The 26,365-nt window shown below is 54.2% G+C and overlaps 1 protein-coding gene across 1 annotated transcript; it reads right to left on the bottom strand.

Moving 5' to 3' along the window:
• Positions 1 to 9,729: 9,729 nt before the first annotated feature.
• On the bottom strand, positions 9,730 to 11,776 carry LOC115837595. The gene is given in 5 exon segments (XM_030823897.1): positions 9,730 to 11,156; positions 11,158 to 11,266; positions 11,269 to 11,361; positions 11,364 to 11,460; positions 11,462 to 11,776. Coding segments are annotated over 5 exon segments (855 nt in total). The 3' UTR covers positions 9,730 to 10,915.
• Between the last annotated feature and the right edge of the window lie 14,589 nt (positions 11,777 to 26,365).

The raw sequence follows: 26,365 nt of genomic DNA on the forward strand, positions 1-26,365 counted from the left end.
ACGACAAGGAGGCCCGAGGCCTCCCGGGAGGTCACCAGAGCTTGGCCACTCTCCAGGAGACAGAAACGACCAGCTGGGAGGCAGGGTGTAGAAAGTCAAATCCACACGTGTATGATTGGAATCCAAGAAGGAGAGAATGGAGAGAACAGAAGGAAGATGCATTTCAAGGATTCAGGAAGTAGAATAGAACCCCAAGGAGAAACGAACATCAGTCTCTGCCTCGACACACGAAAGTATCACAGGCAAAGATAATTTTGACAGCAGCCAGAGAGAAAGAACAGATGCCTGCGATGGGATGAAAGCAAGGCAGCAGGCGTGGGCACCCACTGGGCGCTGGGTGGAGGGGAAGCCACTGGTGCAGAGGAGGGAGCTCTCGGTTTGGGGCTGGGTCTTCAGTGAACCTGTTGTTCAGGATGCTGGTGACACGCCTCCAACTGACCCAGCAGTTCCACTTGTGGGGATCCACCCCGGAGCTCTGAAGACAGCTGCTCACACATGCACTTGTGCCAGGATGTGCCCAGCAGCACGGCTCATACCAGCCACAGGGTAGATGCAACCTGGGTTTCCATCAGCAGATGAAGGGAGAAACAAAGCTGACTGTCTAAAGAATGGGACGTCATCCAGCCACGTGAAGGAACAGAACACGGATGCGTGCTGCAGCCCGGCCAGCACTGGGAGGAGCTGTGCCGAGTGAAGCCACGTGCAGAAGACCACTTATTGTTTAATTCCATTGATATGAAATGTCCAGAAAAGACAACTGCAGAGAGACCGGTTCATGGTTGCCAGGGACTGGGGTGAGGCAGGATTGGGAGTGACTGCCAGTGGGCATGGGGTTTCTTTTTGGGTGATTAGAATGTTGTGGAATTGAAAGTCGCTGAATCCTTCACTTAAAAGGGCAAATTTGTTGGCATATAAATTATCTCAAAATTACAAAAATAATTACGTGATACTTAAAAAAATGTATAAACAAAAATTGAGGCCGGGTGCAGTGGCTCACGCCTATAATCCCAGCGCTTTGGGAGGCTGAGGTGGGAGGATTGCTTGAGCCCAGGAGTTCGAGACCAGACTGGGCAATATAGTGAGACCCCATCTCTACAAAGAAATACAAAAACAATGAGCTGGGTGTGGTGACACGCACCTGTGGTCCCAGCTACTTGAGTTCCTGAAGTGAGAGTATCACTTGAGCCCAAGAGGTTGAGCTGAAGTGAGCTATGATTATACCACTGTACTCCAGCCTGGGTGACAGGGCAAGACCCTGTCTCAAAAAAAAAAAAAAAAAAAAAAAAAAAGATGTCATTTCCGATGACACCTCCTTTACAGGGAATTGTTAGGAATTTTTCTTCAAGAGCAGGACTGTGAATCCAGGGGAGGTGCCTAGAGTAAGATGGAGTGATGGACAAAGAGAATAATAAACATACATACATCGTTTCATTGAAACTTTAAAAACAAAATACTGGAAAACATTACTGTGTAACTTGGGCCATGGACGAAGGGAAGTGAATTGTTTTAAAGCCCCTGTATTGCCCTGCAGAAAAAGGCTGGAAGGGCTGTGCAATTTTTTTTTTTTTTTTTTTTTTTTTTTGAGACGGAGTTTCACTCTTGTCGCCCAGGCTGGAGTGCAGTGGTGTGATCTCGGCTCACTGCAACCTCTGCCTCCTGGGTTCAAGTGATTCTCCTACCTCAGCCTCCCGAGTAGCTGGGATTACAGGCACACACCACCACGCCCTGCTAATTTTTGTATTTTTAGTAGAGATGGGGTTTCACCATGTTGGCCAGGATGGTCTCAATCTCTTGACCTCATGATCCGCCTGCCTCGGCCTCCCAAAGTGCTGGGATTACAGGCATGAGCAACCATGCCCGGCCTTGTTTTTTTTTGTTGTTTTTTTGAGACGGAGTTTCACTCTTGTTACCCAGGCTGGAGTGCAGTGGCGTGATCTCGGCTCACTGCAACCTCTGCCTCCTGGGTTCAAGCGATTCTTGCACCTCAGCCTCCCTAGTGGCTGGGATTACAGGGATGTGCCACTATGCCCAGCCAAGGGTCGTGCAATTTTAAGTCCTGGAATTCACTATGACAAACACTTCAGAAACAAGGCATAGAAAACGTTTGTAGAGATGCACGGTACTGCAGCAAGGTGACGAGCACCTTGACCCAAGCCACGTGTGAGGAATGTCACACCCAGCAACCTCAGGGAACGCGCTCTTCTCCAAATTGCCACCCACTAGACTGTGAAGCCACCTCAATGCCACAGGATGGGGGGCTTGCAGAATGTGTTTTGTGACCAAATGGAATTAAGGCAAAAATTAATGAGAAGTAGAAAAATCCCTGAATGTTTGGGAGCTAAATAACAAACATTTAAATAACCCCTAGGTCAGATAAGAAAGAAAACTGGACATGTGAAGGTATTTGTAATTGAATGACAAATGCAAATTGATCAAAACTCAGGGAATACATCGACGGTTGTATTAGAGAAAAGCTTAAAGACAAGGAAAAATTAAGGAAATGAGGCACAAAACGTAGAGTAGATACAACCAACAAAACCAAATTGGATTCTTTGCGAAGACTGGTACACTTGAGAAAGCCCTGGTACACTAGTCAGAGAAAAGAGAGCAGGGACAAATCACAATGTCAGAATCTACGAACCCTTCAGACATAAAAACTTGAGGCTGTCTCAAAAGTCAGTGGGAAACGTTAGATGCAATTGACAAATTACTAGGAAAAAACTGCTATCAGAAGAAATAGAACATCTTACTAGCTCCTGTCTTTCAGAAATCTTACCTATATCTTGTCACAAAGAAAAACTCCAGGCTCAGCATTTCAATGTTATGTGTTTCCAAATGTTTAAGAAAGAGTAATGGTCTTTTAAAAGTCTTCCACAGAACCAAAAAAAACAACAACAAAAAAACAAAAAACATTAGACTCTCATTTCCCATCTTGTTTTACGAGGCAGTATAATGCCGACAAGGATGTTTCAAAGAAGAAAAGAAAATCCAGGCCAGTGTCTCTCTTGAACATCCTAAGCAATCCTAAACAAAATATGAATAACCCTGATGCAGTGACACTGAGGGATGATATGTCATGATCAAGTTAGGCTCAGGAATGCAAGGTTGGTATAATATTTTAAAAGTCAATGTAATCCATCACACTAACAAAAGAGGTAAACTATATGGTTATCTTAATAAATGCAGAAAAGTAATCTGTAAACTTCACCCATTCATGAAGAACTATGCCTAGTGTTCCATTATTGGAACACCAAGCATGTGGGAGTTCTTTAGCTCCTACTGCTCGAGCTCATTGCCAAGCAGTAGGTGACCTCAGGCATAAATGGGTTAAGAGAAACTTTAGCAAACCAGGAATAGAAAGGACCTTCGTTAATTTGATCAAAGGTATCTATAAGAAATCTACAACAAGCAGCCCACTCAAGGGTGGAAAGCGGAGAGCTGCCCCCACCCCCCTCTCCTGCTCCCTGAGATGTAACAGACAAAGATGGCTGCCCCTCAGTGCGATGCACTAACACACCAAGGCAAGAAAAAAGGCCTAAAAGGACCGGGTGTGGTGGCACACGCCTGTAATCCCAGCACTTTGGGAGGCTGAGGCAGGCGGATCACCTGAGGTTGGGAGTTCAAGACCAGCCTGAACAACATGGAGAAACCCCATCTCTACAAAAAATACAAAATTAGCTGGGCATGCCTGTAATCCCAGCTACTCGGGAGGCTGAAGCAGGACAATTGCTTGAACCCGGGAGGTGGAGGTTGTAGTGAGCCAAGATCGTGCCATTGCATTCCAGCCTGGGCAAGAAGAGTGAAACTGTCTTTAAAAAAAAAAAAAAAAAAAAACTTAAAAGACTTTAAAACCAGAAAGGCAGCTGTCAGTATTTACAGGTGATATGGTTATATGTGAAGAAAATCCAAAGGAACTCACAAGCAAACCGCTAATAAGTGAATTTACAAGATTCCTGCCTACAAGGCCAACATACAAAAAACCGATTATATTTCTAAATTCCAGAAACGAACTGTAATAATCACTTACAAATGTTATTATAGACACTAAGAAATGTAAACTATGTAGAAACAAATCTAACAAAACATGTCTGGGACAGAAAGCTATAAAATACTAGGAAAGTGAAGAAAACCTAAGAAAAAACAAAACAAAACAAAAAGGGATGTAGCCTGTTGGTGAATGGAAGCCTCAGTATCGCAAAGATGATCATTTTCTCTAAATGGTACATTCAGTGCAATTTCAGTGAAAATCCAAGCAGAGATTTTTGTGGAAATTTCCATGTTTATAGTAGAATGATTTATATTCCTTTGGGTATATACCCAGTAATGGGATTGGTGGGTCGAATGGTATTTCTGGTTCTGGGTCTTTGAGGAACTGCCACATGTGTCTTCCACGATGGCTGAACTAGTTTACATGCACGCATATGTCCATTGCAGCACTGTTCACAATAGCAAGGACATGGAATCAACCCAAATGCCCATCAGTGATAGACTGGGTAAAGAAAATTTGGCTGAGCAGGCAGATCACTTGAGGTCAGGAGTTTGCAACCATCCTTGCCAATATGGCAAAACACCGTCTCTACTAAAAATACAAAAGTTAGCCAAGTATGGTGGTGCGTGCCTGCAATCCCAGCTACTTGGAAGGCTGAGGCAGGAGAATCACCTGAACCTGGGAGCCAAGATCAAGCCACTGCACTCCAACCTGGGTGACAGAGTAAGAATCTGTGTCAAAAAAAAATAAATAAATAAAAAATTTTTAAAAAATTGGTTATATATATATGAGTCGATTTGTGGACTCTGTTCTGCCAGGAGCAGACACCAGGGTTTCCTGATCCTCCTCGGAAGCCTGCCTGCCTTCATTGCTGCTGGGTTATCTGACAGTTAGTGAGTTTTCCCCTCTACCAAAAAAAGAAAAAAGGCCAAAGACATGAAGAGTCACCTAAGAGAAGGCCTCCAAATGGCCAGTAAACGTGAAAAAGTGCTCAGCTTCATTGGTCATATTAAAACTGCCAGAATCCCTAAGGTTTGAAAGGCCAGCGCCATGGAGGGTGTGAGCAACTGGGCCTCCCGCACACCCTGGTGGGGTGGAAGACGGTGCGGTGCCTTCTGCCAAGTGAGCTGAGGCCACTGAGGCTGCAGCAGCCCACATCGGGTGTGCCTATCAGAAACGGCAAGTGGGCTTCAGGAGACACCGCCAGGATGGCCTCAGCAGCCACGGTCAGCCTGATCCTGGAGAGCCTCAGACGCCCGTCACCAACACAGAGTTGCTGCTCGTCCCACGGAAGATTTTGCGGCAACATAAAGGAGTGGCTCGCGGCTCCCACAGTCACACCAGTGAGTTGCACGTGTGCGTGACGTGGGACACAGACATGCAGTGTGATCCTGTCTGAACCCCTTTCAGAAACCAATGAGATCGTCGCTGGGTGAGACGTTCTCCGCAGAGGGAGAGGAGGGAGATGAAGGAGCGAGGCAGGGGTCTTCTGGGAGGCGGCATTGTTTCCCACTCTGCATGTATTCACTCCGTGAGACGGTGGGCTATGATGTGCACACTTCACAATGTCATTCTTCAATTACAAATTGAAACACAAAGGGCCAAAACTGGCCACGGGCAGACCTGCACTAGGAGACGCTGTAAGACTGTACATGTAGCGGGAGGACCGCGGTGCCAGATGGAAGATCCGAGATGGGGAAGGGAGGAAGAGCGGAGGAAGTGGTAAATATGTGGGCAGGCCAAAAACTGGATTTATAAAAGAAGAGGTCTTATAGGGCTTAGAAACAGAAAAAGATAAGAATTAGCACATGTAAAAGAAACTTCAGGATCCCTTATCCATGAAAGGCTACACCCAGAATATGTAACGTCCACTCTAGTAGAGGGGAAAGCTCCAATTAGAAAAATACATGGTCTGTCCAAAAGAAGGCAAGAAAGGACGGGGGCCTGGCCTGGGGGGTGTCCGCTTGGCAGTGCCGCTGGCCCTCCTCGGGGTCAACAGGAAAGCTGACTGCAATGTACAAATGTGCTGAGCGTCTCAGGGCAGTGCAGCCCTCCTAGTCTAGAGACCAGGCAAAGAGAGTGCCTGGGCATCGGGGCAGCCCCGGGGTCACTTTTCTCCTGGGCTGGTGGCTGCCCTGGCAAGTGCTGCCTGGGTGGGTGTGTGGGGCCTTGGCCAGCCTCGCAGCTGGAGGGATGGGCACTGGGACCTGGGGCCGCCAAGGGCGGGGGCCCCAGTGAACCCCTTCCCACTGGGCCGAATCCTGGGAGGGCTGCACCTTGAGTCTCCGAGGGCTGCCACTCAGCTTCACATCGTCCCAGTCATGACCCTGGATTGACGTGGTCTTGCACGGCTGGTGTCCCCAGCTGCCAGGCAGAAGCAAACACTAATCCTTCTGGGAGGAAGATAATGCTAAATTATGTCTGTGAGCAATTTTGCAAATACGGTATCCAGCACACAAACAATCAGGCAAAGGAGAGAAAACAGTGTAAATAAAAACCTATGTAAATAACGGAGAACAGAAACAAACCCACAGTGATGAACTGGACACTTTTAAAAAGTAACAAACAGGCCGGGTGCAGTGGCTCACACCTGTAATCCCAGCACTTTGGGAGGCCGAGGCGGGCGGATCATGAGGTCAGGAGATCGAGACCACGGTGAAACCCCATCTCTACTAAAGATACAAAAAAACAGCCTTGCGTGGTGGCGGGCACCTGTAATTCCAGCTACTGGGGAGGCTGAGGCAGGCAGGAGAATCGCTTGAACCTGGGAGATAGAGGTTGCAGTGAGCTGAGATCGCAGCATTGCACTCCAGCCTGGGTGACAGGACGAGACTCTGTCTTTTTTTTTTTTTTTTTTGAGATGGAGTCTCGCTCTTTCGCCCAGGCCGGACTGCAGTGGCGCGATCTCGGCTCACTGCAACCTCTACCTCCCGGGTTCAAGCGACTCTCCTGCCTCAGCCTCCCCATTAGCTGGAATTACAGGTGCTCACCACCACGTAAGGCTGTTTTATTGTATTTTTAATAGAGACGGGGTTTCACCGTGTTAGCCAAGATGGTCTCGATCTCCTGACCTCGTGATCTGCCCACTTCAGCCTCCCAAAGTGCTGGGATTACAGGCGTGAGCCACTGCGCCCGGCCAACTCTTAAAAAATAAAAAAAAGCATTCTAGAAAATAAAAGGAATTCCCTTGACTTGATCGAGGGTTACCACAGAAGCCTTGCAGCCACAGCGCACGTCCCCATCGTCAGGAGCAGGACGGGGTGCCATTCTCACAGCTTCTGTTCAGCTGTGTGGAGGTCTTGGGAGCAGAGAAAGAAAACACGCCAGAGGCACATTGTGGAAACGAAGAGACAAAACCAAACCCACTATTCCCAGGTGATGTCACTGTGTTCTAGAAAACTCCAAACAATTTCCAAAGAAAACCTAAAATATTTCCCAGGGATAAATATCAGAAATATTAAGAGATATCAGCACGTTTTTGGGGATCAAAGTCAGTATACAAGGTGTCATTGCGTTTCTGTCATCAGCAGTCATGCGAAAAGGAAACTTTAAAAAGCCACCATTCAAAAAGCTTAAGATATAGAAATGTCAAGAAATAACTCCAATTAAAGATGCAAAAGATGTTTATGGGAAAAAAATCACAAAACTTTCCTGAAAGAGGTTAAAGAAGACCTAAATTAAGGGAGCCCCGTCCCGCATCCGTGGATTGCAGAGCACATCGCGCTGACCCCTGCTCTGCCGTCTTCCCCGTAACTGGCTCCCCTGGCCCCTCCTTTAGCCGGGCAAGGAGCCCAGACCCACGCTCCCCTCTGTGTGGACACACCCTCAACCCCTTCGCACCTCCCAGGACTCACCTCGTAGGACTCACCTAGACAAAGCCCCAAACTGAGATGATACGAACCTTCGCCTGCCCTGTCCCTGAGAGCTGGAGAAGCAGCACACACCTGGTTGCATTTTTGCTGTGAAACCACAGGCTTCCAGGCAGCCTCTTCCTTCCACCCAGCGGCCCCACTTCCCTTCCCTTTGCCTTGAACCTGTACGACGCCTCCCCACCTCCAGTCCACTGCTGGGGGTGCCTCCCTGTTCATCAGCCAAAGCAATCAAAAGAAACCCCACGGGAACCCCAGCCACATCCACTCACCCACCTGCCTCGCATTCGCCTCCCTCTGCTCCCCGACATGGGCGGGTGCCCGCCTGGCTCCCCCAGCCACATGCACTCACCCACCCACCCCGCACTTGCCTCCCTCTGCTCCCCGACATGGGCGGGTGCCTGCCTGGCTCCCCCAGCAGCTGGGCCACGGGAAGATGGGCGAGAGTCAGCTCTCTGGGTGCTTGGCGGCAGGAGGTCAGCTCAGCTGGTGGGAACAGCAGGACAGTGTGGACATCAGCCTGGCACCGGGCAGGGGTGCCCCTCAGCAGAATGGCATGGGGGCTGTGGCAAGCTCCCCTCCATCTCTGGTCCCTGGAGTCAGACTAGACCTTCGCCGCATCCGGCTTGAAGGCTCAGATGCATGATGGATTGCCCGGCCCATCTTCCCCAGGGGGTTTTGATCTGAGACCATCAGGATCCAGCAGCCGTGAGTGCGATGGATGAACCGAGGCCAGTCACCCAGTGGGGAAACGACATCTCACATTTAAAGAACACCAGGCATTTCTACACAGTGGGGAAGACACTCCGTCCTGGTTTTTAAACTTTGGCACAGCCGTGAAACCGAGGGTAGTGAGCTCCGTGTAAGCAGAGGGCTCTTTTCTATAAGTGGCCCTCCAAGAGCCGAAGTCCCGGTCCCGAGAGATGCGTGTCACGTGTGCGGCCTTGTGATAGAGCCGCTGGGGCTCTCTGTCCACTTCCGGGTCGTCCCCGTGTTGCTGGGTGGCTCCCTGTGCCCCCACCCCAGGCCCTGCAGGCTGGCTTCCCAGTGGACTCTGCTGTGGGAGGTCCTGGCAGGGTGGGTGCTCCTTCCCCGCTTCCCCCAAACCCCCATGACTACAGCCCCATCCCTGGCACCAGCATCCTTGGGATCTTTGCCCCTCAAGCCCCTAAACTTGCTGGTCTCTGGGGCTGTACAGAAACGTGTTTCCTGCAGGGACATACATTTAACGTCCGTGAAAGCCTCAGGCTCCCTGAGCACACCTGCCTCGCCGTGTTGTGGACGAACAAGGGGCGGACGAAATGCCTGCGGAGGCTGATTTCACCGGAGTCAGGGGAGGTCAGTCTAAGCACAGAGCAGGGGCAGGGATGAAAATAACAGTGACCCAGGTAGCAACCGTGTGCCAGGGAGGCTGGGCCAAGCTTTTATAGAAATTGCCCAAAGAACAGAACAGCACGGGGCGGGCGTTTCGGCCCATTTTACAGACCAGGAAAATGGGCGGAGAGGCTGAGTGACTGCCCGAGGCCACACGCAGCTCTCCCGCCCGGTTTGCTTACGCACATTCTTGGCCCTGCAGTGAAGGGAGTTCCCAGCAGTGTCCCCCGCCCACTCGCATCCCATTGCCCAGCTGAGCCCCTCCCTTGGCTCTCCCACCCATGGGCCTGATGGCGGCAGCTGGGATCCACCGGACACTGCAGTCCCCCAGGCCTCGGGTCTGTGCCTCCTTAGTCACCTGTGAAGCGCCTCCTATGTGCCAGCTCTGCCCGTCCAGGGAGAAGCAGCACAGCCCGGCCACCGGAGGCCTCCTGGGCGCTTCCCTGTCTGAGGTCCATGATCAGAACTGTGGGCTTCTCCCCAGAGGTCGGGGCAGCGACAGGACAGCCTCAGCCTCTTTAGATGCTGCCTTCAGGGAGCAGTGAAAGAGGGAGGGAGAGACAGAGAGCACCCGGGCGGGTCTCCCAGCCACGCCAGGCAGGTGGGCGGGATTTATATGTCAGGTACCCTGCTGGCTATCACCAGGGCCTGGTGGTCTCTTGGAGTCACAAGCAGCCGCCTGAGATAAGGTTTATCATTTTGAGCTAGAATAGGACTGAAGCTCACTCCTGAGGGGCTGGCCAGGCCGGCTCTCCCTGCCCGCCGGCATCTCCGCTGCCTCTGCTGTCCTGAAGCTCTTATGAGGGTTCACATTACTAGGACGCCAATGTGGGTGCTCCTCTGGGTTCTGGCCCCAAGGCACCCCGAACTCAGACATGTCACCGCCTGGGCCTACTACAGATGGAGACTGCAGTTCTGCGATGGGAAAATCTCTACACCATTGTTCATTTGGGCTATGAAAGAAAAAGAAATTATTTTCAGCTGCAGCTTCGTTTTTGGAATCTTGGCAAAAAAGTTAACAGTGGAGGGGGAAAGAGGCTTGGCACCCTGCCACGAGGCTGGTTCTTGTGGTCCTGGGCACCATCCGGTCACTTTAAAGAAGCAGGTGTCCCCGATGGTACATGCGTGCCTTGTCAGGGTGCACTGTTGGCCGCCTGCTCGCCGTTGGGACATACATGAGGGCTATGAGGACCCGGAGGTGGCGGCCAAATGACTTCGAAGTGGCCCAGTTGCGGTCTCTTCGCTTGCTGGACAGTGGCTCAGCCTGACAGGTTTCACAGGTATTGATGGGTCTGAGTCCAGAGCTGCCCCACACAGACGGCCCCTCCCCAGGTCCTGCGTCATCCAACGAGAGGTTCCTACCCAGACCTCAGGTGACCCCAGCTCCGGTCACTTCTGCCCAAAGGCAAATGAGCTTTTCCTAAAGTCCAAACCCAGTGGTCCCCACAAATCCGAGCAAAGCTGGAAACCCTTGTTCGTTCTGTAGTGCGCAGGGTGGGCGACTCTGCGGCTGAAATTGCTGTTTTCAGCTACTGTCAGCTGAGCCTTCCCTGGAGCCTCAAACCGCATTGAGGGCTTTCTGTGCTTTGCCTCCCAGAATCCTGGCTGTGGCCTCATGAAACAGGTGCTGTTAAAATCAGCTGCATTGGAAACAGCCGAGTCAGGCAATGAAGGCACAGAGAGGTTAGAGAAATTCTGGAAAATCATGCAGCACTGGTACCTCCACATTCACACTCCGCCCCTCCGCGTCCTGCAATCCTGACCAGCCCCACGTTCCCCAAGACGAGCCACCAGCATCCCAGAAGGGGTTCATCCTTCTCTGGCGGCTCAGCTCCTGCCACTCTCCTGAAGCGCTTTTGCACATGGTCTGGTCTCATCGTGCCCAAGACGGCCCTGTGCCGGGGAAGAAAGCGCTTACATAATCCTCCGAGTGTTTTCTCTCTCAGGCGGCGCGCACACCCCACTTGGGTTGCAACACAGGCAAGCAGATGCCAGGAAATTCTGAGGCTGCTGCTGAGCCTGCGCTGGGTGAGCTCAGACCTGAGACCCCCTCACCTGTGTGGGCCCTTGGCTTCCTCTGTACCCATCTCAAGCGGGGTCCCTGGCTCAGACTCTTGTTCAGACCGTGAAGGTAGGTGCGTGGTCAGGAGCCCACGGCTCAGGACAGAAGCCACTTGGGGAACCAGCGGGACCTCCAGCGGCTTGGAGGAGGCTGAGTGGGAAGCACATTTCTACCTCCTACCCAGGCTGAGCACTTCACGCAGGGGTCTGGGCCGGGGGGAGAGCTGCCTGCCCTGGAGACGCCTACCTGCCTTCCTGTGCGGGCACAGCCATGCCCAGCCTCCGCTGGGCAGCTTGGACTGAGGTTTCCTTGTGGTGGCCCCTCCCGAGAGTGTCTCCCGGGGGCACAGGCCCTGGCGGCATGCAAGTCACCCGGGGGGCTTTTAACAGAGACCAGCAACCCTCCCACAGAGGACTGGGGAGCCGGCCCGTGGCTGGCGTGGGGGAAGCAGGCACTACCCAGCCATGCCAGGTGGACAGGCATTTTCCACAGCTGGGAAAACGGAGCCGGGCCAGGAAGGTTGGAGCTCAGCTCTTGGGTGAGAGCCGTGGAGCCCTGGCTGAGCCTCACCTGTGCTGGCAACCCACTTCCTTTTCTGTCAAATTCACGATGGGATCTGGCCCTTGACTCCACCCCAGCAGCACCAAAGACACCGCCCTGCTCATTTCATTTCCTCCCAGCCAGCCGGGGGTCGGGGGTGGGGTGTGGGGGTGGGGGTGGGGGTGGGTGCAGGCACTGCCTGGCAGGGGAGTGAAAGGAAGGGCAGTGCCCGCCCAGGCCTGGGCCCCTACCCAGCACGTCTCCTCCCCCATCTGCTGCCGCAGTGGGTGGACACCTGGCAGGGCCTGGCAAGGGGCGGCAGGGCGGGTTGTGTGCCTGGGGCTGGGGGATGAGTGTTGGGGTCTGCCGGCGCTGACAGTGGGGTGAGCACCGTGCCCCCTGGATTCCCTCCACCCCCGGTCCCTCTTACCTGGCGGGGACAGCTGGGAGACTGAGCATTCTCCGTGTCCTGACGCTCTTGAAACGGTCCCCAGGATCCTGTGAGCAGATGCCGCACAAGGCCTGGATCAGCCTTGATCTCGTCTCGAACTCCCTGACGTCTTGCACAGGAAGGTGCTGGGCGCCGAGTCCTCACTGCGGGTGAAGGACCCAGAGGAGAGGAGGGAGCCGAGGCCGCCTGCCCGTGGCCAGGGGGTCTGAGCTGGGGCACGTTTCCCGTTCGGTGGCCCTCAGACCCTGCTGGCTGCCAACCCTTGGAATAAGCAACAGGGCGCCTTGGACCAAACAGCCTGGTGGCCACGAGCCCATCTGAATGCCCGGAGCTGGGGAGCTGGGCCCAGGTGGTGGGAACTGTGCTTGCCTCCCGGCCAGGCCGCCTGTCATGGGAAATGGGCCACGGAACCCCTGCCCAGCCGTTGGCTGCTCCCCACGGCTGCTCCGGCCAAGCTTCTCCTAGAGGTCACGTCGTCCACCACATCCTCCCACCCCACTGGGGCCAGCCCTGCTGGAGGAGGGGGTACCCCCACAGAGTCTGCCCCCGCCGCTGCCGGCGAAGACCTCCGGGTGTGACCACACAGGGCCCAGGCTCCCATCCAGGCGGAGTGGGCGCAGGGCACGGCTTCTCTGTGGAGTCCCAGGTTCTCTGCCTCCAGGGGCCAGGCATGCCTGAGTGAGGGCCTCATACTGGAGGCCGGGGAGGGGTGCAGGGGGCGGCTCAAGAATCCCCCAGGGCGCCCCAGGCCGGGCTGATCACAGCAGGGCAGCCTTAGCAAAGCTTCCAGCTTCCCCCGGCCTTTGCTGCAGGTGTGCAGTGGGGACTTTTCAAAGCTGACCTCGGTGCAGTGGGCGTAGCTGATTCCAGGCCCCGGGCTGCTGACCCGGGAAGGAAAGCCTGCGTCTGCTTTTTGCTGGAGTTTAGCACAAGCGCCGCAGATGGCAATCCTGTGCCCCCGTGAATAAAGTGTGTTTCATCCCAGTGCTTCTCTCTCCAGCCAGGGCCAGGCTCTTAGAGGGGCTCACAGGGCTCCCAAGCTGGACTCCCTGCCCCAGCCGCTTCCTCTTCCCCGGCTCCCGGCAGAGCGGGGCTGTCATTTCACCAAGCAGCCGTGGGGGTGGGGGCCACAGCCTTGTGGGCTCATGCGCGTGGGGGGAGTGAGGTGGGTCCCTGCCCGTGGGGGAATGTGGGGGCCCAGTGGTTCTGGAACAGGAGTGATTCTGCCCCCAAGCAGAAAACACAAATCAATATCTGTTTGGGGTTGTTGCAATGGCGGAGGGGGCAATCAATACTGGCAATTTGGAGGTGCAAGTCAGAGGGAGAGGGGAGGGAGGAGGGAGGGAGGTAGAAGGGAGAGAGAGAGAGGGAGGAGGGAGGGAGGGAGGAAGGAGGAGAAGAAGGTGCCCAGGCCCCCATTTCCCAGGAGTGGTAGTGCCCAGGGCTACGGTGCCCTTCGCAGGGCTGGCCTCCCATCTCCATGGTGTTGCTGTCTTTCCTTCTCAGGGACTTGGGGTGACCATGGGCTGTACTGTCGAAGTACTTACTGTGGAAGGTGGAGGAGCTGAGGAGGGCGCCTGACAGGATCCCCCAGGACACTCTGGCCCATGTGGCAGCATTCGGATGCACGAGATCGCAGGCCCTGTGCGGGTGCCCGGGGCACAAGGGGCCTGCCCGTCCTGCAGGGTGCTGCTCAGATGCCTCGGCCCTGGGAGGCCCCTCCTCGCCAACCGGGTTCACTCTTGCAGGCCCGCCCCAGCCTGTGCCTTCTGCTAGGGCAGGACCTCAGGCAGCAGTGGACAGTGGCCAGGAGGGCGCCGCTCAGGTTGGGAGAGGCCCGTGGGGGATCATCCTCCCCGGATCCTGGGGCGGAGCCGAGTTACACACGGAGATAATGCGGACTGAGGCAGTGCGCAGGCGACGCCGGGGCGCCGGGTATGGTACAGGAAGCGCAGTGTGCGCAGCCAGGCTGCACTGTGGTCCACACAACCAGGATCTTTGGCGTGTTTCCTGCACACAAGGACATTCACAAGCCCTCAGCACCACCAGAATCAGGGAATGGACACGTCCCTGCTAGGCCCCACTGCAGCCTGGCCACTGTCCCCACAAGGTTCTGAGAGCAGAGTCTGCGGGTGTCATGCCCTGCCCCAAGCCGCCATGTCTCCTCCATCTGTCAGCCTGTGCAGGCTCCTGGCCCCTCCGTGCTGTGGGCACTCAGACTGCTTTGCCTCTGGATTCCTGGTGATGAGATCCTGGGTGGGCAGGGACAGCAGTGGGTGAGGCTGTGCTTCCGCAGGTGTCCTGGCAGCGGGTGTAAAATCTCACCCTGGGCCGTCTCTGGTGACGTGAACGCTGACGGTTTGATTGATGCCGTGTCTGCAGCCTCCCCTGCCACGTTGTCCTTTCTGTCTATTATGATTAATCCGTGTTCTGTGGGGTGTCCTTTAAAGCCATGGGAACATCCACACGCACCAGGCTTCCAGCTGCTTGTCTGAGCCTGAGCTATGGGGCCGCTTGTGCCCCAGGCCATCTCCTGGCACTGTCAGCTCCCACCCCTGCCCCCCCACCCCCATCAAGCAGGCTCCCCAATGCTCAGGCGCGGCCTGGTAGCCCTGGAGGGTCGCGATCTCCTATAAGCCTCTGGTGTGTTTCCTGCCCAGGCTGGAGCTGGCCATTTCTCCCAGGAGTCCTGGCCACTTTGAATGGAACACGGTACTGAGAAGCCGAGGGCTGGGTGCGCAGGATGCTCACACCCACGCAGGCCGGGACGTCAAGGAGCTTCCAACTCCAGCCTCTCATGGGATGGTAGAGCAGCCTGGGCAGGGGCGGAGCTGAGAACAGAATTTCACCCCCGAGGTTCTCGGACTGGAGCCCCAGAGGAGCCGCTGCCCAGGGGCACTTAGCGTGTCCTTTACGAAACAGAAAGTTGAAAACCCCAGATGTCTAAGAACGAGCGAATGATCTGGTGAGCTGTGGCTCGGGGTCTGCCACGAATTCTTGGCTCCGGGACCATGGACTGGGGGCGGAGGACACCAACAGGAACTCTTAGAGGGAAGCCGGAGGAGGTGGGGGAGACAGAGCTTTGGAAAAAGAGCTTCGACTTCGCTCTTGGGTGGAGGAGACAAGGGGAGGGCACGCAGCCAGGGACCACGGGCAGCAATGCTCCCTCCTTCCCCACGTCAACAGGTAGCAATGCTCCCTCCTCCTCAGGGTCCACGGGCAGCTGGTGCTCCCTGCTTCCCAGCGTCCACGGGCGGCAATGCTCCCTCCTTCTCAGGGTCCACGGGTGGCTGGTGCTTTCTCCTTCCCGGCGTCCACGGGTGGCAATGCTCCCTCCTTCTCAGGGTCCACGGGCAGCAATGCTCCTTCTTTCTCAGGGTCCAAAGGCAGCAACACTCCCTCCTTCCTGGCATCCACGGGCAGTCGGTGCTTCCTGCTTTCCAGGGTTCTAGGGGAAGTCCCACCCCCTGAATCTTGGGAGTTGGGGAAGAGGTGGGACCCTCAAGGACAGGCCGTAGCCCTCATACCCAGCCACCCCTAAGGGAGTGTAGCTGCTCCGCACAGCGGAATTCTCTCTGCACAGACAGCGCAGCCCTGACGCCTCCAGACACCCCTTCTTGCTGATGCCCTTTTCTAGCTTGAACTTGATGGTTCCTAGAGACTGGTGGTCAAGACTTCCCTGGCTCGCTTCCTGTAACATCAACTGGAACTTTTCATTGTGGTCTAAAAATAATCCCTGCACTTTGGGAGGCCAAGGCAGGAAGATCACTTGAGGTCAGAAGTTCGAGTCCAGCCCCGGCCACATAGCAAAACCTCACCTCTACTTAAAAAAAAAAAAAAAAAATTCAGCTGGGTGTGGTGGCTCACGGCTGGAGTCCTCGGAAGGCTAAGGCAGGAGGATCACTTGAGCCCAGGAAGTGGACACTGCAGTAAGCTACGATAGCAATATTTTTGCACTCCAGTCTGGTGGACAGAGCAGACTCTGTCTCCATCATCATCATCATCAACAACTCTCAAGCATCAATAAGAGTTTATTCTATAATGATGATTGTCACACAACTCTGAATAGACTAAAGACTAGTGAATTGTGTACTTCATATAGGTGAAATGTATAGTATATTATATCCAAGAAAGCTGTTTATTTTTAAAGGGATTTATCATTCTAATAACAAAAATAAATGATAATAGTGTGACTCTTTGGCACTTTACTGTTTTTTTTTTTCTGTTTGTTTGCTCCTTTGATCATCCAGCACACAGGTGGGAGAAGGCTGGGTTTCACTATCATCTCTGCCTTGCCAATGGATAAAGCCCAAACCCCAGGTGGGAAGTGCTGGGGTGGAGACTTCAATCCAGGGACTCTGCCCAGGGCCTGTCCCATGTGTCACGTCAGCCAGCCTTTCATCATCTTAGCCTGATCAGTCCTGTCTAATCTGGTCATTCTCGGGTTGAGTCATTGGAATCCCTCTGGCCCTGTCACTGAATCCCCTTCTGGGACAATCCTGAGACACCTCTGTGGCCTCCAAGATGAAGCCACTGACCCACTCCTCCTGGGGTTTATCATCTTCCTACACTGACTCAGGGCTGATGCATGTGACCCGTGGAACATGGCAGAGCTGACAGCGTGTAACTTCCATGACTGAGCTCTACAAGGCACCACAGCGTCTGTCTTGGTCTCTCGGGCCGTCCACTCCGAGGGGAGCCAGCCCCATGCTGTGATATTCAAGTGGCCTCATGGCAGGGTCCATTTGGAGAGAACTGAGTTCTGGCCAGCAGCACCACTGGCCAGTGTGTGATGGAGTGACCTGGCAAGTGGTTCCTCCAACCCCAGTCAGGCCTTCAAATGAGACTGCAACTCCAGCTGATGCAGGACTACAGCTTCAGGAGACTTCAGGCAAGAATGCTCAGTCAAACCCCTCCAGAAATAGGGGCTCTTATTCTACCAGCAAGACCATGGCCTGCAGTAATGTGGAAAGTGGCCCAGGGAGCTGAATGATCAAGCTAGCAAGCTTTGTAAGGAGGGCACTGAGGGTGGCATATCTTGCACTTTATTTTATTTGTTTATTTTAAATAGTAATATTATAAAATAGAGATGGGGTTTTGCCATGTTGCCCAGGCTGGTCTCAAACTTCTAGGTTCAAGCAATCCACCTGCCTCAGCCTCCCAAAGTGTTGGGATTACAGGCATAAGTCACTACACCTGGCCTCTTCCTACTTTTAAATAAAATAAGAGAGGGAAGAGATAAACTAAAGGAAGGGCTGCTAAATATAAAAGAGATGTTTTCTGTCAGAAAACAATACTTTTGCTCATTCCCAGCCCCTCAAGGTGGCACACAATGCTAAGAATAGGAAACTTGGGGATGCAGGTCATTTAGGGAACAGGACAGGTGATGGTGGCAAGCCTCCCAGATGGCCCCAGTGACCCCCCAACTCCTGTATTTGTCTGTGTGTGCTCCCGTCCCACACAGCAGGGCTGGTCTGTGCGGTCAGCATAGAGTACAGTGGTGGTCAGCGTGTGAATTCCCCTTGAGGCTGGATTATAATGGCATTGCAGCCTCCGCTTGGCCTGTTGGCTCACTCACTCTAGAAGAAGCTGGCCACCATGCTGTGAGGACATCAGGCAGGCCCTGGAGAGTAACTGGGGCCCTCAGCCAACAGCCAGCGCCAGCCCATCCGCCTCATGAGGGAGTCACCAGCCCCAGTTGAGCCTTCAGGTGATGCAGCCCAAGCTGACATTAAGACCACATGAGAGACCCTGAGGAAAACCGCTCTGCTGAGCACTTCCCACTTTCCTGGCTAACAGTCTGTGAGAGATAAAAAGTGATTTTTGCTCTCTAAGCCATTAAGTTTTGGGTGTGTAGCAACACAGTAACAGATATAAAATATAGCAGCATATAAAAGACCTGCACAGAATTCCTATAGAAGTGGGGATGCACCATGGATTTGGACCAGGGACAGACAATATCATCTGTTTTTCCTCCCTGAAACCCTTCTTAATGATCCTGGGGTCAGGGCACACCCATCAGAATCAATGACCTGCTTTGGGTTTTAATTCTAACCAGCACTGGAGTGTCCCCTCCAACATGTGAGGTATCAGAAGGATTTGCTTTTGGTTACTTAAACATGCCAGGCCATCTGACACCCTCACTAATGCAAACACTTTGCAATCTCACTGATTCTCACTTGGGTGGCCAGTGTTTGACTGGTGACTCTTCTAAAAGGTTGGGCATGCCATTACCCGGGGGTGTGCTTTGTGTCTGCCCCATGGAGGAAATGCTTAGTCCAAAATGCCTAATCAGAGTCCTAGTGCCAGACCGGGGTGTCAGCCTTGGCTGCACCCTGGAGATACCTGGGAGCTCTGAACATGTGGCTGCCCACCCCACCCCACCCCAAGAGCCGCTGGGAGCTGAAGGAGGCAGGAAGGGGCCTCCCCAGGGCCCTCAGAAGGTGCACAGCCCTGGAACAACTGGCTCTCAGACTCGGCCTCCAGCGAGGGAGAGGGTGAATTTCTGTCACATGGACCCCCCCCCCCCCATTTGTGGCACTTTGCTGTGGCAGCCCCAGCACACGGATGTAAAGTGAAGCCGCCATTGGCCCCACAGTCCTTTTCTCCTGCTTCATGGCCCCCAGGAGAAACACCCAGAGCTCCCACTCTCCCAGACACACTCGAGGCTGAAAACGCGGGATTTTTATACCGAGACCTGCTGTTTCTTTCAGTTGTAACTTTTATCTTATGAAAACATTTCTGACCTACTCGAAGGTAGAAGGGCAGGACTCATCGCTTCTGCCTCCTCTTTCTGCCCAAGGATAGAGAGAATAAAAGCCAGCCACATGGTCCCTGCATGAGGACGCGATGTGGTCACTGCTGTCACCAAGAGACTGCAAAGGCTCCAGCTGCACATGGGCGTCCTGAGGGTTAACTGGGCTCAGCCACGTCCTCACTTTGACGGTGACACACAGAGGCATCTGCCTGTTAAGCAGGTGGTCCCTCGGGGCCCCTGAGTGCGCAGCCAGGGAACCGGACACCCACATTTCCTCACTCTCCTCCCATCTTCCCTCCCTCCTCTTCCTCCATGCGTTTGAGTGCTTGCTCTGAAATCCAACCTTTAGTGACAATAAAGGAATGAAAAAGAATTCCCTCCACTTAAAGTGGACAGCAAGCCCCTCAATTCCTCTAGGACCCTCTGTCCTTGGTGTAAGTTTGTAAGAAACTTACAGGAAAAGTTGCTTCTATCTTATGTAGACGCTTCTGCACAAATGACAGATGTCCAAAGGATGACAGGGGCCTCTCCCCGCTGCTCAAAGACATCCCAGCTTTCCTGAGGGTGATGGACTCACCCTGCTCCCTGCTGCCCAGACCTCCCAGCTTTCCAGAGGGTGATGGAGCTGCCCAGCTCCCCGCTAGATGCCCTGGCTTTCCTGAGGGTGATGGGGCCCCACCGGAGGATGGCTGCATTTGTGCCAACTTTAGATATTTCATCCGAGCCGCCAGAGGCTCTAGAAATTGGAATCTACCAATGTCTACCAAAACTGGGAGCAGCGTCCTGAGCCCCGAGAAAACCTGATCACCCAGAGATCTCTCTTCCCCACCCCACCTTCTTCCTGAGACATGTGCAGAGAGGGTAGACATTGAACAATGATTAGAAGCAACTCCAGGGTCCCTCCACGGGATCGAGACCAGGTGACGATGTGCGCCAGGCGCATTCTTAGAAATGCCGGAGAAATGGGACCGTCTGGACATGTTGAGAGGTGGGTGGTTCCAGCTCAAACTTTAGGGGGAGCACCGTGGGTCGGGGTGAAAATGGCACTTCTATCTCTAGAGTTCCCCCAATGGCCAAAAGGTGGACTCAACCCAGATGTCCTTGGGTGGACTGATGCCTGCTTACCCAACATGGAGTCTCTCCCCCCCGAGGAGTACGACTCAGCCATAGAGGAATGAGGGCCTCATCCCTGCTGCAGTGTGGGCCAGCCTGGAGAACTTCATGGAAGTGGAAGGAGCCAGACGCAAGGACCACGCATGGCCAACTGCAACCCTGTGACATGGCAGAGCAGGTGGGTCTGCGGAGACGGGGGCCCATAGGTGGTTGTCCGGGGCTGGAGGGGATGGGCAGTCATTGGGTGGCCTTTGGGGATGATGAAAACGCTTTGGAAGTAAACAGAGGGCATAGTACAATATGCGCCTCATGCCACCTACAGTGTCATACTTTAAAACGTGAATTGTATGTGCAGCGAGTTTCACCTCAATTTAAAAAACAGGAAGAGAAGTACCAGAGGATGAGAATCGTTTACTCCTTGCGTGCTCTGTGCATGCGAGATGAATGTCACACCCCACACACACTTGCAGACTCCCAGCCAGGTGCCGTTCCCGCCCTCCTGTGGTCGACGACCTGTACGAAGCCCCCAAAAGAATGGGATGGTGTCCCGGCAGCCTGGGGCTTCGAAGAGGGAGGGTGTCGCCCGGGTGGTCCCTGCCGCACCCACATGTTCTTGAGGTCAGACCCCTCACTTAGGGGCGGCCGAGGGTGCACAAACCGGCGTGCTGGGTCTCTGTGTTCCAACATAGTGCTAGGGCGCTTTCTAGAAGCTTCCTGGAAGCGAGAGCCAGTTTTTGTTTAGGCGCGGGGAACGCAAGCTGGAGGCCCCGTAAGGACGGGCACCTCTCCCTCCCGGACCTCACTGGCCACACCTGCTTCAGGGGAGCAAAGGGGGCTGCTGGGGCACTCTGGCCGTGGGAGGTGCCCGTCAGAAGGCGAGCGTGAAACTGGGGTGCTCGGGCCGTGGGAAGTGCCCGTCAGAAGGTGAGCGTGAAACTGGGGTGCTCGGGCCGTGGAAAGTGCCCGTCAGAAGGCGAGCAAGAAAACAGCAGTGTGGAGGCAATGGAAGGGGGGTCTGGAGAAAACGAGGGGATGGTCAGGACGAGCTTCTGAAACAGTTTTTAAATGTCTGTTTTCTGATTATAAAGGCAATGTATGCTCATTGTAGCAAACTACAAAAATACAGGAAAGTAGAAAGTGGGAAAAGGCGCTGCGAATCTGCCGTCCAGACCTAACCAAGAAGGCGTGGCCTGTTGCTGCCCACGGGGCACTGGCCAACACCTCCTCCTGCCCCCCCTCCTGCGCCCACGCCTCCTCCTGTGCCCACCCTCACATCTCCCCATCCGGCATGAAGCCGCTCAGTAGCTATTTATGGGCTAAATTTTGGCCGTGATTCAATTCCTGTGACTCGGCTTCCCTGGAAGCTCATGAGAGCCCAGGACGCCTTAAGTGGGTGGCACGGCGACTCGGGGCTCAGGGGAAGGCGGGCAGGATCACTGATGCACCTGTGCTCCGCCCGGCAGTAGCGTGCCTCCGTGGCTGCAGCTCAGTTTTGGGTGCTGTTTATCTCCTACGAACGAGGAAACCAGGGCTCTGAAAGCATCAAGGCTGGCTGAGGGTCCCCACATGGAATTGAGAAGTGGGCTGGAATTAATTTCCCCCCAACCAGTGCCCCCTGCTGAGCCTGGAGTGGGGTCTGAGTGTTAAACTCTCCAGGGGAACCCCCACCGAGGGTGACCCCCCAGAGACCAGAGGGCTGGACATCCCGAATTCCTTGGAGCAGGTGCACCCCTCTGCTGCCTAGGAGGAAAAAAGCCCAGTGGGTTAGGAAACACCCGCTCATCCTTGCAAAGCCGCAGCATCCGGGGTCTTGGCCGCTCCTTCTAGTTTATGGTGAAAGCCAGGTAAAGCCAGGAACAGACTCTGTGCCTCTGAGGCAGCCGGACGTGGCTCTTGACGCAGAAGGTTGATTTTGTCTGGATCTCTCTTGACCAGACAAGGTAGGGTTAAGTGTGTGAAGGGGGAGAAGGGAATGCAGACCGCCTGGAACTTGAAACTTCCCAGCCCAGAGCCAGCCAGTGTGCGGAGACGCAGCCCCAACGCGCTGCTGCCGCTGCGGGCACCTGGGGCGTGGAGCCGGGACACGGGGCAGCTGTCCCTCTTCAGCCACACGCCACAGGGGATAGGCGCCAGCAGGCACGCCCGCTCGCTCCAGGGTAAGTGCAGTGCGCGGCGTCTGGGGCGGCTCTGGTGTCAAGGAGGTCAGAAGTGAAGTGTTTTCATGCAGGCTGGATTCGATGGGATTGGGCCATCCGGATTAACGGTGGTGATGATCGCGATGCCTTCAGACTCGCAACCGAGGGGGTGCACGCAGGGGAACGTGCCATCTGGGAACGTCTTTCAGGCAAAACAAAGCATTTTGCTTTCCAGTTGATGATAGGGAGTGCTGAACCCAATGCCAAGAGCTCAAAGGCGAATTCATTTGGTGAGAAGGGTCCGTCTGCGTCCTTGATCTGACGTGGTTAGGGGTGTCCTCCCGAATTAACGATTGCTATTAGCTGCTGGCTTTGTCTTCTCTCCTGTTTGTGGCACGCTCCAGGTGACAGGCTTATCTCTCAGCGCCCGGGTTGGGATATGCCATGGACAGACTCAATTAGCTGGACGGATTGTTAAATATGCATCTCATTATGGCTTTTTTTTTTTTTTTTTTTAAAGAAAAGAATAACAAAGTGTAGAGGCAGAAGGGCTGGGTGCCCCGGCCACCCAGGGGCAGGATGAGTTTGGGGCTTGAAAGCCCACAGTGACTCGCAGCCCACAGCGACTCTGAGGCAGGCGCCATCAATAACAAAGTGTCTTTACGATATTTATGAGAACTAGGCTCTCCTCAATCCTTTTATTTGAACACGTTTCAAAGCAGACCCCTTCCTGGCACTTCTGTGAGGTGTCTGTTTCCCATTATAAAGCTGGGCCATGAACGAAAGTGACAATCGCAGCTTCCAAACAGAAACTTCCTGAAACTCCTTTAGAAGGTTCCTCCATGACGTGTAGACATAATCAGAAAACCGTCACACCGGGGGGTCGGCCGCGGGCGCGTCTTGGCTCCGTCATGACCCCGGTGAGGGTGGCAGGTCAGGACTGTAAACTCCAGGAGGGGACTCAAGTGACAGAAAGGGAAGAAAAATGGCTGAGCTTAGCGAAAGGCCGGCCTCAGAAGTGACATTCCCCCCCGCCCCCGCCCCCTGCCCAGTGTCCTTACGCTTTGTGCAGAAATCTGGCGTGATCTAAGATACTGGTGCAGAATTCCCATGTGGTGGCGATTTATCACACCTGCCAGTGTCCTGAGCAGGAACAAAACAGAGGACGTCAGTGGCTTTTTGGTTAAAAACATAGGCAGGGCCATGCCGGGCCAGGCGTGGTGGCTCACGCCTGTAATCCCAGCACTTTGGGAGGCTGAGGCAGGTGGATCACCTGAGGTCAGAAGTTTGTAGAGCAGCCTGGCCAACATGGTGAAACCCCATCTCTACTAAAAAATACAAAAATTAGCTGGGTGTGGTGGCAGGCACCTGTAATCCCAGCTACTCGGGAGGCTGAACCTGGGAGGTGGAGGTTGCAGTGAGCTGAGATCAGGCCATTGCACACTCCAGCCTGGGGGACAAGAGTGAGACTTTGTCTCAAAAAACAAAACGAAACAAACAAAAACAAACAAAAGAACATGGGCAGGGCCTCTCGCCCAGTGTGGTGGCTTTAGGGACGCAGAGCTTCCTGGCCACCCTTTGGCTCTGGTCCCATCTGTCCTCACAGCGGTCCAGGGGCTAAATCACAAGGTACCGATGGCCATCATCGTCCTCCCAGACTTCAAGGAGAGCTTCTTTGCAGACCCAGTGCTTGGATTGGGTTGTGAAAGAGGAGAAACCCTCCCTGGGGTAGATGGGGGTGGCAGGTCACTTGCTACCAAGGCGTCCGCTGGGGGCCCCTGATCACCGCCTCCCCGCCTCCATCCGCCGGGACCTGGCCCCTTGGCCTCGTGTCTCTGCAGTCTCTGTGATGACACGGGGCAGAATGCAAGTGCTCATGGCTTTGGTTTCTCTGGAAAGGGTGTCCCAAGATGAGGGTGTTCAAAGACTCTTCAAGGACAGGAATCGCTCTCCTCCAGCTCTTTAGACATGGATAGGAGTTTGTTCTCGTGTTTTATGTGATGCCAGACGGTAATGCGATTCTTCAACGCCAAGAATGGGACCGTCATCAGTTGCTAAAGCTGTTCTCATGTGTCCACTGCAGTGGCTGGTTTCTGGTGGACGCCCGTCCCAGCCCCTCCCCCCTCCCCTAGGTAGAGCAGGAACAGGACAGAGGGTGTCGGTGGCTTTTTGGTTAAAAACATTGGCAAGGCCTCTCGCCCAGTGTGGTGGCTCTTAGGGATGCAGAGCTTCCTGGCCGCCCTTCGGCTCTGGTCCTGTTTGTCCCCACAGCAGTCCACGGGCCGTGAGATCTCAAAGGCCGGGCACGGGACGCTTTGCTCTCCATCCTTCACACCAAGCTGGTCTGAGCTCTCCGCCTGCTGTGGCTGCCCAGTGCCCCTTGCCAGAGACCCAGCTCAGAAACTCACAAATGCTGCCAGCTGCCACCCCCCGGGACTGGCGTGAAGACGCAGTGCTGGGGCTCCTGGCTGGTGATGTCACCGCCCGAGTTTGGGGGCCTGCCCTCCTTGTCCCCCCCAAACCCCCTCTCTAATCCCTGGGGGGGATCAGGAGAGTTGGGGTTCCTAGTTTCATTTCTCCCGGGTGAATGAGATCATCCTCTCACCCCACGGGAGCCCTGGGACACCGAGGCTAGGTGGGGGCAGTGGAATAATCCGCCGCGGCACGAGGATGGTCACCGCGTTCGTCACTCTTAGCTGCAGCGTGTGTGACAGTTGCCAGGGCTGCTGTTTGAGGGATGGGGGTTGCCTGCATCTGCTCTGTCCCAGGTGGTTTGTAGGGTGGTTTTTACTCCTTGCCAAAGCCCAGACAGCCCAGCAAGGCAAACAGCGTTCAACTCTTTTCATGGCTGAAGAAATGGGACATCAGAGAGGTTAAGACACTGGCCGGGAAGCTTCCGGGACTCGCCTGCACCAGGACTGTCCGATGGGGATGTCATCTGCCTCCCAGACAGTATCTTAAAAAATAAAAAATAAAACAGACAAGGGATTTATTGAGATGCACTTCACATACCACAGAGTTCACCCATTAAAGTGCAGTTCCATTTAGAACGTAGAGAGATGTGCACCCACGACCACTGTCAACTCAGAAACTTTCATTACCACAGATAGAAGCCCCCCAGCCTCTCGCCGGCCCCGCCAGCCACACTCTGCTTCAGTCCAGGAGTCGTCAGCTCTGGTCCTGTGCCACGCGTCACACAACGCGTGGCCCTTTGGGAGTGTCTCCCTCACTCAGCATCACATTCCAGGGGCCTGTCCACGCAGCCAGCACCGCCCCAGATGAGAGCTCGGCTGTTCTTGTCTGAGGCTACGAAGATTCCTAAAGAACAGCTAGAAACGTCAGCTTCATTGTCTCCAGCCATTGTGGACACCCCTATCCTTCTGTGATCCTGTTTTCTTCCTGTCCCCACAGCCTGACAAAGGGTGCTCCCCACCCCTCCCTTTCTCCTACACCTGGAGGCCTCCAGCTAGACTTCCTTCAGGCCTGCGTTTCACTCTCAGTGTGTGGAGCTCTGGTTATTTTTTTCCTGGAGAGTGCACTAGTTGGGTATTAAGGGGAATTTTGGCCGGGCACAGCAGTGGCTCATGCCCGTAATCCCAGCACTTTGAGAGGCTGAGGCAGGAGGATCACTTGAGCCCAGGAGTTTGAGACCAGCCTGGGCAATATAGTGAAACCCTATCTCTACAAGAAACAATTTAAAAAAATTAGCCAGGTGTGGTGGTGCATGTGTATAGTCCCAGCTAGTTAGGAAGCTGAGGCGGGAGGAACACTTGAGCTGGGGAGGTCAAGGCTGCAGTGAGAGCTATGACGGTGCCACTGCACTCCAGCCAGGGCAACACAGTGAGACCCTGTCTCAAAAAAAGGAAAGAGGAGTTTTGATCCTCAACACTATAAAAGCCTCTATAACACATACAGCATTTTCTTTTTTCTTTTTTTCTTTTTTTTTTTTTTGAGACAGAGTTTTGCTCTTGTTGCCCAGGCTGGAGAGTAATGGCGCAATCTTGGCTCACTGCAACCTCTGCCTCCCAGGTTCCAGTGATTCTCCTGTCTCAGTCTCCCAAGTAGCTGGGACTACA

This window comes from Nomascus leucogenys, chromosome 2 (assembly GCF_006542625.1).
Source record: "Nomascus leucogenys isolate Asia chromosome 2, Asia_NLE_v1, whole genome shotgun sequence".
In the NCBI taxonomy this organism is placed as follows: Eukaryota; Metazoa; Chordata; class Mammalia; order Primates; family Hylobatidae; genus Nomascus; species Nomascus leucogenys.